General features: G+C 36.7%; 1 protein-coding gene across 2 annotated transcripts in view; it reads right to left on the bottom strand.

Annotated features, from left to right (window-relative positions):
- Nucleotides 1-17,465, bottom strand: part of FIG4 (FIG4 phosphoinositide 5-phosphatase) — a 128,928-nt gene that overhangs the window by 32,206 nt on the left and 79,257 nt on the right. For both annotated transcript variants that reach the window (XM_030809555.1, XM_003255554.2), the window contains 6 exons: nt 15,068-15,206; nt 7,841-7,899; nt 6,420-6,567; nt 3,303-3,386; nt 1,409-1,604; nt 324-406 (listed from right to left, as the gene is read on the bottom strand). In XM_030809555.1, coding sequence (XP_030665415.1) covers nt 324-406; nt 1,409-1,604; nt 3,303-3,386; nt 6,420-6,567; nt 7,841-7,899; nt 15,068-15,206 — 709 coding nt within the window. The remainder of the gene's footprint in view (nt 1-323; nt 407-1,408; nt 1,605-3,302; nt 3,387-6,419; nt 6,568-7,840; nt 7,900-15,067; nt 15,207-17,465) is intronic.

Below are 17,465 nucleotides of genomic sequence, written 5' to 3'. Positions count from 1 at the left end.
CAGGCTGGGCGCAGTGGCTCACGCCTGTAATCTTAGCACTTTGGGAGGCTGAGGTGGGCTGATTTCCTGAGCTCAGGAGTTTGAGGCTAGCCTGGGCAACACAGTGAAACCCCGTCTCTACTAGAATACAAAAAATTAGCTGGCCATAGTGGCGTGCACCTGTAATCCCAGCTACTCAGGAGCCGAGATCATACCACTGCACTCCAGCCTGGGCAACAGAGCAAGACTCTGTCTTCAAAAAAAAAGAAAAAGGTATAGTAGTTAGAAGTTACTGTAATTATAAATATTCATTTTTCTTTAATATCTACATGAAAGTATCTCACCTTGAATAAATGGAGAAATCTTCTTCTGAGAGGCCATCTGAGAGGTTAATTCCATATAACTCCTTCATGGGTTGGACCACATTCTGGGGTTTAAAAAAAAAAAAAGAACCAGGAAGAATTTTTAGACATATAGCATATCAATAATTTCCAAAAGAAAATGAAACTGAATTTTTCCACAAAAGCAATCACAATGTTTCTTTAACCTGTTCATTAAACTTCTTAGTTGATGGTTTTAAAAACATTTGATTTCCATTTCTGCTAAAAATAGTTTATTCTAGGATTTAAAAAAGCTGTTATAATTACTAGCTGTTTTTGTATAATGCAGGAGTTGGCAACCTTATCCTGTAAAAGGCCAGATAGCAAATATTTTAAACTTTTTTGGGTTATGCTGTCTCTGTTGCAAATACTCAGCTCTGTTGTTATAGTGCAAAAGTAGTCACATAAATGAGTAAACAAACAGGCATGGCTGGATTCCAGTGTAATTTTATTTACAAAAAAAAGGCATCAGGCTGGATTTGGCCAATATGTCATAGTTTGCCAACTTCTGGAACATGGATTCAGCTCTTGTATTAACACATTTTTACTTGCCTTATCTATTTCTAAATGAGTTTTGGATATTTCTAGAAATCAAATTTCCCCAAAGATAGAGTTGGTCCTTTTGTTGCTTATTTCTATTTGTTTCCCCCAATCTATCAGTAATATTGAATTGAACAGGATGAATTTCCCATTGCGGCCATTCAAAGATTGTGAAGGCCACGTTTAAATCCTGCGATCCAACAATGTGCCCAGCAAGAGAATAAATGGACCTCAAGCGGATGGGCTGATCAAAGAGGGCCAGTATTCACTTAAAAACTCTGAAAGGATCAGAAATTCACCATTACACATGCGAGCAAAAACACCAATTTTATTTTGGAATGAAATAAAATCATGTATATGCTAAATGTATTCATCTTATGCAGTGCCTCAAACACAACAGTGAGATAATGTGACATTTTCTTGCTCTCAGCCTTTTAACTGAAAGTGGAGTTGTAAAGATCATTTTCCAGGGCTTCAGGCTGGATCCCACAGGCTTCCCTCCTCCGCACCTCAGTCACTTTGGCACTGTCTCCTGCGTCGGTCATCTTCACAGGAGTGGAGCGCTGCGACACAGAGCCCTCTTCTTCCCGATCAGTCCCAGAGTCATCCTCAGAGCTGCTGGACACAGCCTCCTCGCTGGGGGGCGGCGGGGCGCTGGCTGCCGTTTTCCGCTGTAATACAGCTTCTTCTCTATTGCTTTTGTTTCTTTTAAAAGAATAATATGGAAGTGAAGCATCTTTAAACTAACCCTCAACACCCACTGTCTATCACTCTGTCCCAAAGCCTTAGGCCTAGTGAAGCATAAGAAAATGACTGTGACACTAGTTTCTGGATTCAGGTTGTGCTACAGGGAAAAGGTTCATGTTTCTCCATGTCCATGCACTGACCTTATATGAATATAAGCCCTGTTATAAATTCAAAAAATAAATGAAAATTACTTGCAGAGCGTGAAAAAATCTTCTCACCACTTGGTTACCATACCTTCCTTTGGTAACCGATATCAATATTCTCAAAACTTATGGTACAATTATAGAAGACCGTATGTTTGGGATATTATTAAAATTAGCTGTAACTCATAAAAGGCCCAAGAAAAAGTGGGTAGCCAAACCTATGTATATTTCTCTCCCTCCTATAAATTTTTTATCAATCATAGTGTATCCAAATAATGAACAACTGATGAACATAAACTACATTTTAAATTTTATTGTGTTATTAGTAAACAAGTATATTTGCTGAACATTCCCTTTAATAGTAGGGAATAGAAGGGGGGAAAACCCTACACTTATAAAAGTATTTACTTTCATTTTAGTGCCAAATTGGAAGAGTAGTAAGAATGCTGTTTTTTAAATTCAGAAAACCATTTATAGTAATACTTTTTGCTTTATGAAAAATGTTTAATATTTCACTCTTTAAAAAATTCTCTATAAGGAGCTAAAAATACCATAATATTTTGAAATGTTCTAGGAAAGGAAAATGCAATTTTATGTGACCATGGGTTAGATATTGCAGAAAACAAGCAGTCTCTGACCTTTTGCAACTAAAAATTAAAGTTGGTAACGTTTCTGTGACACACACTAATATAGCTGGTCGTTTACTTATTTGTCCTGGGAATTCCCTGAATTCCAAACTCCTGAAGACCTCCCTTCTTTTAAATTCCTCATAGCATCTGGTCAGGGCTTAACATGAGCTATTTAAAGGCTACATATAAAAGCCACAGAAATAGTGTTTCTGGAAAATATCAATATATGTCCCATTGGATAAATCACACATAGCTAGAACACAATTAAGATTCCATATAATTAGGACTCTGTATCTGCAGTCTGGCTGGGGTATGTGGCCAGAGTCTAGAAGAAATCTGTCACTGAGACTAGGGAGGTCAGTGGAAGGGAAAGAGGTTCTCATGCCAGGAAACAATACATTTCGCTCCAGTCTCTTAAGCATGAAGATGCAAACACAATATATCTTCTTCTTTACTGGACTAAATAAAATAATAGTCTCCCCCCAAATAATGTTATAGCAATACACAGAAAAATATATTAAGTTCTGTATCAGGGTATATTTGCTTTTATGTTACTGAGGATGCCAACAAAATAAATATAATAAATACAAATTTTTACTTAACTATTTCATGTTGGGAAACAGAGAATGCTGAGTTATTTATAAGATATCGTATCTGTCACCTGCCTTTATGTCATCTGTTATATTCCCAATTTAAAACAATAAAATGCACTATATTGCTGAAACTCCCATAAATTCTACTTTCAGTATTGAACACCTTAGTGATCCCAGTGCTATTAATAAACTATATATGACCTGAAGTTATTAGTTTTTGGTGGAAATCATATTGCAAGTACTATTCTTTTACACAAATCTTTAAAGTTTCGTTCTATACACAAATCTTACCCCAATACTGATTTTCCAGTTTCATCTGGTTTACGCACAGTAAATGGACTTGGATCAATTCCAACAGTCTTAGGCATAAAGTCACTAAAGAAAGGTGAAAACACAATTACATATGAATTACCGTCCATCCAGATGATATTGGCTTCCATCTCAGTTCACACTCTTACAATATTCCTTCTTGACTCTAGGAGTTACATATTATATATTCTGAGCCAACTGCTCAGGGACATAAAACCATAAATTAACAGCACTAGGTAATTTCAATGTTATCAGTCTTAATTGTGAATTCTCTATGATCATGAGGCCCAGTAGTTTTAAATTTAAATATCATCTACTATAACAGTGTTGACATCTGAACTTCTGCTAAGATGTATACCACCTGGTTAATCTGGTTATATATCATGATTAGTTCTCAGGTAAAATTTAAATTCCTAAAGGCCAATGACAAAACACTAAGCTGTTCAGTTTCATGGACAACATTTTTAAGCTATACTACCTAAGGAGGTAGACATAATGATCAAAAACACAGTGGTATGAACTGAAATATCAACATCTACCTCATTAGGCTGAGGTTAATTCATTAAAACACTGCCGGAACACTTTAAGTAGAAACTCTTTTAATTTACCACTTATTGAGATAAGCTAAAGCTTCCACATTATGCAAAGGCCACCTCATCATTACTGCTGAAGCCAGACCAGATTCCACAGTAGATACCAAAAACACAACAGTTCCAGGATTTCTAATGGATAAGACTCCTGGCTTCTGGCAAGGACACTGCTCCAAGTGTGTGACTGAATATCACATTATTTGAAGGAAAAGAAAGTAATCTTGATTCTGGCCTAAAATAGCTATTTTAACAGTTTGAAAATGTTTCAAAGATGTAACTGGCTTAATTTCTTTTCTTTTTGAACATATACAACTGATCCTTTTCATTTGCAGATTCCATGTTTGTGAGACTGCTTACTCACTAATGTGTATCTGTAACCCCCAAATCAATCCTCATGGTACTTTCACAGTCACTGCAGACATGTGCATGTACAGAGTGGTGAAAACTTTGAATCCCCCAATGCTTATGTTCTTAGCTGAGGCTGAATAAGGGGTACTCTGCTTCTTAATTTCTGCTCTCGTATCATAAATGAGTGTCTTTTTCACAGTCTATTTGACACCATGTTTTCACATTTTTGGTGCCTTTTTTGGTGATCTTGCTATTTAAGATGGTCCCCACACATAGTGCTAAAGCTGTTTAGTGTTTCTAAGCACAAGAAAGCTTGGATGCACCTGACAGAGAAAACACGTGTGTTAGATAAGCTTCATTCGGGCATTAGTTATAGTGCTGTTGGCCGTGAGCGTTATGTTAATAAATCAACAATATACAGATGCTCTTCAACTTAGAATGGGGGTTACATCCTGACAAACCTATAGTAACTTGAATATGTATTTAGTACACCTAACCTACTGTACATCATAGCTTTGTGTAGCCTACCTTAAAAGTGCTCAGAACATTTACATTAGCTTATGGTTGTGCAAAGTCATCTAACACAAAGCCTGTTTTATAGTAAAGTTATTATAAAGAATTTTGAATCAAAATTCAAAATTCAAAGCACAGTTTATACCTAATGCATGTAACTTTTGCACCATCATAAAGCTGAAAAATCGTAAGTTGAATCATTGTAAGGCAAGGACTGACTGTATATTAACTATGTTTCTGTCTTTAAACAAAAACACACACAAAACTAGGTTATGTATTGATTGGCTGACAAATACGATGTGACCAGAGGCTCTCAGGAACCTAATCCTGTATTTCCCTTAGAAGCAATGGTCCAGTATTTACTACTTCAGTGTTTGCAGTGACTTTATAGAACATAGCTACCACAAACACAATTAACTACAGTAAGCCCTCACTTAATGTCATTGATAGGATCTTGGAAACTGTGACTTCAAGTGAAACAACGTACAGCAGGTCTTTAAATAATGTTTTTTCCAACATCATTTCATTTAAAGTCAGTTTCCAAGAAGCTATCAAAGATGTGAAGTGAGGGTTTATATGTATATAAACACATATACCTAATGTCATTTATCTTTTGCTGAGTTGAAAACTTCTAGAAATGACAAAGGTCTCATAGTTAAAACTGCTAAACCTCAACAAATTTACTTGAAAAATCAAGCAAGTAAGAATTTCAAACTGTTCCTAACTATCTGAAACTGAAACAAAATGTAGAGTGATTTCTAGGAAACAAAACCACAGAATATGTTTCTATGTACCACATAAAGTATAAGCATATGAAATGCAAAAAATTAAATTTTAGTATAAAATATAACAAGTAATTTTCTTTGCTCAATTTTCTTATTCTGGTCCCAGCATTTTTCCTAAAGGGTCCCATCAAATTCTAAAAGAGATACAGAAAATGAAATGTGTCTGAAGGTAAGGGACTAGGATGGAGAGAGAATGGAAACCATGCCACATAAGTTATGGAAGAACAAATGAAGGATATTTACGCTGAAAAAATGAATATTGCTTCCTCAAATATCTTGAGGCAAAAGAGAAACTAGATTTGTCCTATGACTAATAATAATAGTAATAATAATAGCTACCATTTATTAATCACCTGCCTGTACCAGGCACTACAAAGACACTTGCGGGGAGTGTGTGTGTGGGAAAGAGAGGGAGAAGGAGAGAGACAGAGAAAGACAGATTAAGAAAATAATGCTCAGGTAAGTTGGATAATTTTCCCAAGGTCACACGGGAAGTGGCTGAACTAAGATTCACATCCTAGCCTTTCTAGTACCAAAGATGATGCTTTTCCCACTAATTTATGTCAACTCTCAATTTCTATGTTCAATGCAAAAACTGAGTTTATTCCAAATGGCAAACTAGGACTAATAGGAGGCAGATTTCAACCTATCAAAGGGGAGAAATCAACTCCAACTGTCAATAGAACAATAGAATGGGCTGCCTCTTGAAGTAGTGGGCTCCCCATCACAGGAGGTATTCAAAGGTGGACTACCCACCTGACAGAAGGCCTACAAAATGGATTTCCGGTAAAGACAGACATATATACAAACTAGGAAAACTACAGTTCTCAAATACTTATGGTATCAGAATACACACAACATACCGTGCTGAGCTTGTCATAGCCAAGCAAAAGGTATCATCAAAGCTGCTCAACTCATATGGCCGAAAGAACTCATTGTGGATATCAATCTCTTCTTCATATTTGTGGAATTTCTTCACTATCAACTTCTTTAAGTTTGCAGAACAGATAACTAAGAGAGATACTGCATGTTACTCTAAAAGTCTGAGATTACATCAAGCAAACATTTCCATAATATTAACTGTGTTCACAGACAGCACTGTGATAAGCTCTGTGGGGGATACAGCCCTGACCGAGGGTAAGCTCCTGCCTCCAACACTAACACAGCTAGAAAGGAGATGAGATAGATGCATAGAAAATACAATGCAAAGCTGAGTTCAACAAGCTCTAAGGAGCCAGGAGGGCCTCAGGAAGTCCAGTGGGAGCAAGGAGTTATTTAGAGGAGGCTCTTTAAATTCTTTTTTGCTCTTAAATAAATGCCCTTTGTGTTTTAGCTAAAAATCGTACAGCTTTTTCCCTAAATTTCCCTTTATATTTCAAATTCTGTTAATAGTCACTGTTAGATAGTTAAAACCCTTTCCTTTCTCCCAGAACAACTAAACCTTCTTAGCAATATGAGTAATGATTTTTCCCAGAATTTCAAGTTACAAATAACTTCCAAAATGAATTTATAACTTAATAAGAACCAAAAATACTTTGTAATCTTACTTTATGGGCTTCCCTACCCAAAGTTGGGAGGCTGAACCATGACTAGATGGAGTCCTCAACTGGAGCATTCCAGATTCGCAGGAGATCTTGCTAGGAACCCTTTACCAAATGGAAAATGAGCTTGCTCAAGGTCAGGGGAGTTAGTAACAGAGCCAGAACTAAGCTTTATTTAAAATTTGGCAATTATTTAAATTTGGAAACATCATTCTAATGTATTATACACTTGAAGGTATTCCTTTAATATAGAATGTTTCCTGCCCCTCTCACAAATTAATGAAATTTAATTTAAATGTGACTAAAATGTACTTTTATACACGCATCTGTACCTTCTTCACTGCTTAGCATAGGAAAAAAGTTTTAAGCTCTCCTTGTGAATGGGTCCTTACTTCCTCCGCATTCCCCCAAAATATGTAGAAATATAAACTGTACTAGTTTAAAGCGATGAGCTGATATATCATATTTTATTTACTAAATATTTGAGAGACACATAATAATTGTAAGACACAATACAAGGTATTGGCCTACATAGATAAAAAGAAGTATAATATAATTCCTGCCCTTTAAGAAGCTAAGAGATGTTATAATATCCTATCTATTAAAGCAGCAACATAATACTGAACAGCCATTCATTTGTTTCTAATAAAATACTATGTGCAAAGGATTTAATGCTTCAAGTTCATTAAGGTATAATTCCAAAATATGTTAGTGTAAAAACTAAAACACAAACAGTTACTTACCTTCATCATAGGGCAATGGTAAATGCTTTATCACTTCTGGTGTCCACCAGTAAGTATAACTATAAAATAAAAATTTTAAAAAAAGATGAACCAAATGTAAATGTTGATTTTCTAAAATTTACTGGATAGAAGAATTTATATGGTCTACAGTAACATGTTCCTACTTCAAAGTTAATTTTTTTCTTTTTAAAACATGTTTGCAAAGCTTTTGACACAGTAGGTCTTCAACATGGTAATTCCCTTCCCAACTGCTTTCTTCCTTCAACTATGTTGCAGATCTACAAAAATGCCATGAATACACCTGAGAGTCAAGATGCTCTGATGTTATTTACTTTTAGCTAAAAAGGATTAGAATGTAATAAGCTGACTCTATGAACTGCTGTTAACTTCTCCCAGGGACTGTGCCTACAGTGACTTACTCTGCCACCAGGTGAGTAGTGGGACCTTGACCCAAGTCCTACAACCAGGATTCCCTTGTGTGTAGTTATCTGATAGTTAGAATCTACTCTGCTGTATATGTATACACCTGTGTGTATAGTTAAAACAGTTAAGCAAAATCATTAAGGAATGAATTAGACAGTCCTAACGAACAAGTTCCCTTAGAAAGCAGTATAGACCCTGTTATTCTTTAACTGTAAATATGTGCTACTTGATTACAGAAGCTAGTCAGAGTAATAGTAAAGAATGTCAACTGTCAGGATTTCTGCTAGAAGGCTCGTCTGCTACAAGCAAAGAATCTGAAAGAATCCTAAGTGGCCTTCTCTCTGAACACCTAATTTAATTCTCAATCAAATTCTAATGAAATGAATATTTAGAGGAAAAGTGATATATGTCAAAGCTCATGAGAGCTAGGGAGAAGAAGAATTTTTTAAAAATCAGATTTCTAAAGATTAAAAAAAGAGCCTATAGCCAAGAATTGCTAAAAAGAGATTTTAATATAAATGAAAGGCTTTCTAAAAATATAAAGCTGAAATTACAATCTTGAATAATCCTGATTATGAAGCAATGGGAAAGTATCCAAATGAAACTGGCAACATAGGGAACTCTCCTAGAGATGGCAAGCAGAATACACAACCACTAATGATGAAAAAAGGAATATGAAGCCTAATGAATTGTGTGGGGCGAATCACTGTTCTAACAGGAAAGGTTCCTAAAGTTTTGTTTTAGACTGAAGTTATGCTTTACAGCAGTGCTACTCAAAATTCAATGTGCATGTGAATCACTTTGGGATCTTGTTAAAAGGCAGATGATTCAGTAGGTGGGGCCTGAGATTCTGCATCTATGACAAACTCCTGAGCAAAACCAAAGGGGCAGACCCTCCAACCCCTTTTCAATAACAAGGCTTTGAATATGAAAAGAACAGAGCAAGGATAAGGCTGCTGCTTGTGAAGAATTCATTCAGTCATTCCACATTTATTAAGCACCTGCTATGTGTCAGACACTGCTCTATGTGTTGAAAGTGCCAAGCTGAAAGCAATGACAGAGAAAGTAGAGCTACTTAATTCCAGTACTGTTTCTATCCTCCCTAGCCATAACAAGTTTCGCACCTGAAAGAAAAAACATAAGAGGGAACTGTGTACAACCCAGAAGACAGAAGGAGGGGCTAGAGCGTCTCTACAAGCAGGCCAGTGTCCCGGTGTAGTTGAGATCTACAATCTTTAAGGAACACTGAAACATGGAGCTGATACTGGAAATGGGCCAATGCAGTCTTTAATTTTTACATTTAGCAGAATTTATTAATTTATTTACTTTTTTCAACTAAGTTCAGGGGTACATGTGCAGAACGTGCAGGTTTGTTACATAGGTAAATGTGTGCCAGAGTGGTTTGCTGCACAGATCATCCCATCACCTAGGTATTTAGCCCAGCATCCATTAGCTATTCATACTGATGCTCTCCCTTCCACCCTCACCACCACAGGCCCCGGTGTGTGTTGTTCTCTCCCACCATGTGCCCATGTGTTCTCATCATTCAGTTCCCACTTCTAAGTGAGCACGTGCGGTGTTTGGTTTTCCGTTCCTGCATTAGTTTGCTGAGGATAACAGGAGTCTTGATGCTCAGCAGTGAGAGGGTGACAGATCCCAAAAACCAGACATCAACAAGTGATGTAAGTGATGTTGATCCCAGCAACATAACAGAACCAAATATGAGATCGAGATGTGTTGTAAGTGACCTAAAAAGATGGCCAATGCATTCTCTGAACTCACATCTATTCACAAAAACAAGCCACACCAAGCTAATATCATTTCCTTTCCTAATAGGAAAATCAGACTGTCAGATCAGGGGAATGAAAAAGACATGGACTAATTGTTGAAGAGGGGTGTATGCATGTGTGTATGCATGCATCTGAGTAAATATAATTCTGTGATGACCTAACACTGGCGGACAAGTAAAGTAGAGAAGTTGTCAGTATATGAGAAATTCCCTAAAGAATGTTGCTTACAATCAGCTTGCTTAGGAAGAAGTAGACATTACAAAAAATGTGTTTTAACTCAGAATTCTTGTGGTGAGCAAAAATGAAAAGATAATCATGTATTCACGATTTAAGACTAGGCCATAAACTTTTAAACAATATTACTAAATTGTATTTCCCTTAGCAATATGTAGCAATTTAACAACACTTTTAAAAGATTCCAAGTCTTTTGGGTGAGTCTCAGAAGCAAAGAAATATCTGCCTTGGGGAAGATAAGCTAAAATGGATGGAGGATCAGAGCATCTAAGACGACTAAGCCCAAGATAGGGGAATCTTTACCACCTCTACTACCAGGTACATTTATCCAGAGGAAGAACAATGCACTGGGTCAGAAACCTGCTTTTGGACCAGGGATCAGAAAATAGGAGACTGCAAGTTAGCGTCACTCCCTTCTTTGCATACAGAAGAGCCAGTAAGTCAGATTCTCTTTTCTTTTTCAGTTCCTAGTATTAAGAGTTCTCGGTTCCATAGGAAGGTTAGGGAAAATTTTTAAAGACTGTCTTTGATTTCCCTAGCTAACTTGGGAGCCTTCTGAAACATTCATGAATGTCAGCAGAGCAATCAGTATTTGTGAACAAGATAGAGAAATATGGGCAGGGCAACAGTATAGTTAATTGAACTTACAGCTGTTTAAATGATTACAATCAATGGCACTAAACAATATTATGTGGAAGGAGTTGCCTGTGGGTAGAAATCAATGGGTTCTGCCATTTACCCTACTGTACTCAACATTTTTCATCAAGTACTTGAATTAGGATCAAGATGGTCAACTGATTAAATCTGAAGAAACTATAAAGCTATAAAGTATTCATTAAAGGATACACATTTCAATACTTTTTTTGGAAGTAGACAAAGCATATACGAACATGACAAGAATGGTACAGATGTGGCAGAGCGGCAACGGCACATGTTAAAAAGACTTAGGAGTTCTAACAGACAGGAAGCTCGGAGAGTGCACACTGTCATGGCAACACTGAGGATGGCTGGTGTGACCTTATGCTTATCAATGAAAACACAGCATCCAGGACAAGGGGAGTGATAGTCCCAGTGGTCTCACAACAGCTAGCACAAATCAGACCAAACGCTGACCATTATTGGACCCAGATCTGGGGGCCACAGTTTAAGAAGAACATTGACCTCAACTGGAATACACACAGAGGAGAGGGGTGTTCCGAATGCTGGAGGGCCTTGAAACCAGAGCATATGAGGAACAGCTGAAGAAACTGGGGCTATTCAACCAGTAGAAGAAGAGATTTTGAAAGCGTATGAACTCAACTTCAAATATTTAAAAGATTATCAAGTGGATGAGGAAATCTTGTTTTTAAGGTCTTTAACTGGGATTAATAGGTAAGATTACAGAGAAGCAGATCTCAGCATGACATGAGGAAGAATTGTGTAAGTGAACTGTTCCAAAACAACTGCCTCTTCAACAGTTGACAAACAAGAGCTTGTCAAGCATAGGCCAGATTACCTCTCTCTCCCTAGGGAAACAGAAAGAGAACTTACATATCAGACAGGGGGCAGGCCAAGAAATCTCCCAACTCTAGGAGTCAATGAAATAATTAATGCTTAATACCTAAAAACATCTTGGTGACATTCTAAACAATAGTTCATTAGATGGAATCTTAGATGATTGTATGCCACATTAATCAAATTCAGAACAAAGTTTCAATTAGTGGTTTTAGGCAGATCAATAAATGTGAGATTTTGTGTCATCGAAGTACTTATCTCAAGAGGACCTTGTTCCAATGAACTCTAGGTAGAGTTAGGTTTATTCCCTCTTCCCTTATTGTGCAAGAAAAATATTATTTCATGGCATAGATATGCCACACCATTATCTATACCATTCCTGTATCATTGATAAACACAGTATAAGATACAGCATGCCACAAATTTCAAAACACTCATGAATAAATAATAAAGTCTTTATTAATATTACATTAATAAGTCACATTATCTAAGTTTCCAGACTTTATGGGCATCCCGTATGATCTTTAATAAATGTTAAAAACTAGGGAATGTTATCTCCTTAAAGAATAGTAACAGGTCAGGTGTAGTGGCTCACACCTGTAATCCCAGCAATTTGGGAGCCAAAATGGGCAGACTGCTTGAGCCCAGGAGATGGAGGCCAGCCTGGGCAACATGACAAAATCCAGTCTCTACCAAAAATACAAAAATTAGCTGGGTGTGGTGGCATCCACCTGTGGTCCTAGCTACTTGGAAGGCTAAGGTGAGAAGATGGCTTGAGCCCCGGGAGGCAGAGGCTGCAGTGAGCCGAGATCACCCCACTGCACTCCAGCCTAGGTGACAGAGCCAGACTCTGACTCAAAAACAAACAAACAAAAGACAGTAACAATACTAACACTTATTGTATTTGCTAGGTGCTAACCATTTATATGATCTCATCTGATTCTCAGAGAAAGCTGTAAGTTAGGTACTATTATTGTCTCTATTTTAATGATGTGGAAACAGAATGAGACCAGTTAAGTGACTTGCCCAAGGTCACCAGGTATTAACTGGAGGCAGGCTTTCCAGAGCCTGGCTACTTCAGTACAGGGTTTATTCTGTGTCAGACCTAGTATTAAGCACTTTTCATATATTTTCCCATTTAAGCCTCAATGACCCTGTGAGGTATGTATAGTCATCTCCATTTTACAGGTGAGAAAATGAGGCTGAGAGGTTAATGGGTCGCAGGCCACACACACTTGCAGAAATTCCAACTCAGCTCTACGTGAGCCTGAGCTCCATGCTCTTGTCCTGTTGCTGCCTCTGGGTAAACTGTTCATTTCTTTTGAGAATCGTAATGCTGCTTTAACTGTCAGCAAAATAACCTGTACAGGTGGGTGACACTAGAAAATTTTTTTAAAAACCCACTGAAATTTATCTTACAGTATTTATAAAAATTGTTTATGCACAGTATCAATTCCCTCTTCCCCTGACACCAAAAAATAGTTTTCAGAATTTTGACATTCTAGAGGGAAAAAACCCAAACAAACAGAAAAAGGAGATCCAAATCAACTGAGTAAGCCGTATTATCTACTTTGATACAATTTTATTTTCAGTGGTAGGCTTAGAGCTGATTCTCACTGAATCATCTAACTGAATAATCTTAGCCAAGACATTATCTCTGCACCTCAATTTCCTTTTTTAGAAAATGGGGATGTAATACCAGCTTCCTTTTATTCCCACATATAAACTCCCAAACCCCCTGCCTTCGTTATGTAACTCAAGGTGAGAAAGGGGTTTAAATTATGCTTTTAATACATAGCTAATTTCTGCAGTGGAAAATTGAGTTATGGCTGTTCCCAAGCTATATCTAAATAGCTTCAATATTTTAAAGTAATAAAAAATTTCAGAAAATCAACCATATTTACCTATAGTTAACTGTCATCAGTAAATATAAATATAGGTATTTATACCCATCTCTAAACAAATAAAGTTTCAAATTTTTTAACAGCAAAAATTCATATAAACAATATTTTATTAATAATAAATTTAATGTAAAAATTAGCAGTGCTCCATTTATAGGGACAGTAAGCTCAAGTATTAAGTTGGTTATTCTAATAATATGCATTGATAAGAATAAATTTGAGAAACATACAAACTCTGAGACCTTGCAAATACTTTAAATATTCTTGAAGCAACACAGAACTTAATAACAACTGCAAGAAGCCAGGCGCGGTGTCTCATGCCTGTAATCCCAGCACTTTGGGAGGCCAAGGCAGGCAGATCACGAGGTCAGGAGATCGAGACCATCCTAGCTAACATGGTGAAACCCCGTCTCTACTAAAAATACAAAAAAATTAGCTGGGCATGGTGGCGGGCATCTGTAGTCCCAGCTATTCGGGAGGCCGAGGCAGGGGACTCTGCCTCGGTGAGGTGTGTCCAGGCATTTACATTTTCAGATAAGGAAAATAAGGCTTAGAGAGTTTAAATTACTTGACCCAGGTCACAGAACTGCAGAGATTCCAACTCAACTCTACCTGATCCTGAGGCTCACACCACAGAGCATCACACTAAACTGCTTCGGGTAAACTGTTTGTTTCTTCTGAGAATATTATATTACCAATTTAACTGTACTCGAAATAACCTGTACTGGCAAGTGACTCAAGCATGTGAGTGGTGGGGACATGAAAGTGGCTATCTGACGCTAGCTAGTAGCACTGCTCTAGCTTCCCGTCTTCCCAGTGTCACTGAGACTGGTTGTTCCCTGGAGGAGAGAATATTGGAATTACAAGGTACATGCTGCTTAGCTGTCACACTTGAAAAATCTAAGACCGACTCTCTGCATCTTAAGAGTCCTTGAGAGTTTCAAGTTTGTAGGAAACACTCAAAGATGATACTGTTGGTTTGCTTTAGTGGAGCTACAACTTCTGTTTAACAATGAAGTTCTGAAACTTCATATCTTAGAGAAAATGCAAAACAACAATTGCTAATCACATTTTCCCCAACCTACTATCAGGACATCAATATTACGGAACTCATGGCAAGCATGTGGCCAAACTGACTGCTTTATGCATGGGAGGATGGATACGCCATTCTCCATGATGTGCTTCCTTCCCATTGCATGCCTGTATCAAAACACCTCATGTACCCCATAAATATATACACCTACTACGTACCCACAAAAAATTTTAAAAATTAAAAAAAAAATAAAACTGACTACTTTAGCCTATGATTTCTCAAAATGAAAAGTATCTCATATTCAAAATAACACCAAATGGGAGTTTATATTACAGACTAGGAAGAAAAGTACCTTCTTCTTGTTGGCAAAAGTCTCATGGTATTTTTGTGATGCAAATAAAAATCTGTTGGGAGCTCCCAGAGATGAGGTTTCCCTTCCGTGGGATGGAAAACTCCCAGGAAGAGATTAATGGAATCTTGTCTATCAGCATCTAAAAAGCAAAATATATATTTCAGAAAATCCATTACCGATGTATATAACTCAAGAGAATATTTTCTTAGGAGGACAGTGGTACAAAAGTAGTATTTATACTTCAAATACATACAAATACTTCATACACACACACATAAGTTACCAAGATTTGGAGCAGAATTAAAATCTTGCTTCAAAATGTTTCCTCTTTGGTCCATACCTCTCATAAAATATACAGATGATAGCGAACATAAACTGCTTGTTGAATTTGGAGACACTTAAACATCTTTAAGAACTCAGATAGTAAATACCTTAGATAGCAATTTTATTTTTAAAATGAAAATACATCCTCACCATTTGTTATTTTACCTGAAGTAAATGTATCTTCACTTTATCGCAAAGACAAGCAGAGACTTCAGAGACAAATAAAATGACCCAATTTCTATCCATATTCTGTTGCACAACCTTGAACAAGTCAGTTTCATTGTCTCCACTTTTAATCCTTGAAAAGATACTCTCCCTTTCTTTAACAGAGACAATGTTTACAACACATTTTGTCCCTGTCAGCTGTGAGCCTGGCCCATTCTCTTTTGTGGTTGAAAATGAAGGCAGAGAAGGCACATGATAACAGCCTCATTCTAACTATTCAAGCATTCCAAAATTACCTTTTAAACTATACTATGAAGTAACAAAACTGACTCTGTGTATGTTTTACTTCCTCTTCCTTTTCCTAATTATCTTTTGGTAAAAATGATAATATGCACTGAAGTGGTCTCATGAACCACCTATCCCATTCGACATTCTCCTCCCTAGTGTCCTTCATTCTTTCTCCTCATTTCCTTCTTTCCATTCTTGTCTCACAGCCCTGTATATTCAAGTTTGTGGCAGACATCCACAATATAAATAATAACCTCTTTCCAAAAATGAGCATAGAACTAAAAAGATAGCACAGTAGAAATGACTGCATTTGTAACAAGGTAACATTATTATAAAATCAATTTTCTTCCGACAGTTATAGTGAACACGATATATCTGAAATTAGCAACATTGTTCTCATTGGGTTATTTGATCATTACAGCAAAACTAAATGAATGAAATATGAAATACGGTACATCAAACATGTATTTCAGATATTAGACAGGAAGCATTCCATTAAAACAGCACTTACCTTTCAGGCTAAAAGTAATATATAAAAAGGGACATGTTTATATGCTGAGCACATTTGGGGGCTTTCTTTGCACTTGTTGAGAGAAAACATCAAGCATTAAATAATGCATACATTACTGCCCCAATTTGTACCCTCTTTACATAATACAAAAGTAAACATGATGCTCTCATGGTAATTACATTCTTTATGCTTCTTAAATAGCCTTAATAGCACTTAATAGTTCATTCTACGTAGTACCTCAAAATATCTTAATATAGAGAAGCTTTCCACTTTTCAGCCACGTTTTCTAGAGTTTCTTTCATCCTTTAACAGCAGTTACCTTTAATTTTTAGCAAGTATGGTAAAATGTAAGATGTGAGAAACATAGCCAAAAAAAGAATATTCTTTCAAAGGATCATAAAGAAGCGTTTTTGGAAGTACTGCTGCTGTAACAGAAAATACATGTATGATGTTTACAGTCACTTCCTAAGCTTGAGATATAAAGCCAGCCCTAATGAGCCCAAGGATCTTCTCCTGGCTACTTCTGACTGCAAATAAAACAATCACCTCCAGAAAGATAGTGGTACTCTGGATATGAACAAGGGTTTAAAACTGGTAGGCTCTCTGCGGTTGTGCATAAGAGGGCAAAACGATTAGCCACTTTCATGTTTAATTGTGCTTTAAGGGAAAAAAGAATATGCGCCATTCAAATACCATTCAAACAGGTTAAACATTAGCCAATTTTACTACTCACTATATTTAAATAGATCAGGTTTAAATATAACAATTCTTTTTAATTAGAGAAAAAAATTCATTTTTGAACTCAAATAGCTCTTATTCTAATATTAAGTTTATGATACAGTGTCCTCTGAAATCATCAATGAAAGGAGGAAGTATTATTCAATAAACAGTACAATAGTATTGGGGTGGGGGCAGAAGGGACAATGATGTTAGACCCCTACCTTACATCAGACATTGAAATAAATACCAACTAAATGTAGGAAAGACACAGATTAACCCCTAATAGAAAAACAGGTACACACAATTTTCAAAAGAAACAGAAACAGCCAATGGATATATAAAAATCCAACTTCACTAGTTATCAAATAATGCAAATTAGAACAACATACC

The sequence above is a fragment of the Nomascus leucogenys genome, chromosome 3 (assembly GCF_006542625.1).
Source record: "Nomascus leucogenys isolate Asia chromosome 3, Asia_NLE_v1, whole genome shotgun sequence".
Classification (NCBI taxonomy): domain Eukaryota; kingdom Metazoa; phylum Chordata; class Mammalia; order Primates; family Hylobatidae; genus Nomascus; species Nomascus leucogenys.
The sequence above is the reverse complement of the archived record's forward strand: the minus strand, read 5'-3'. Positions and strand labels throughout refer to the sequence as shown.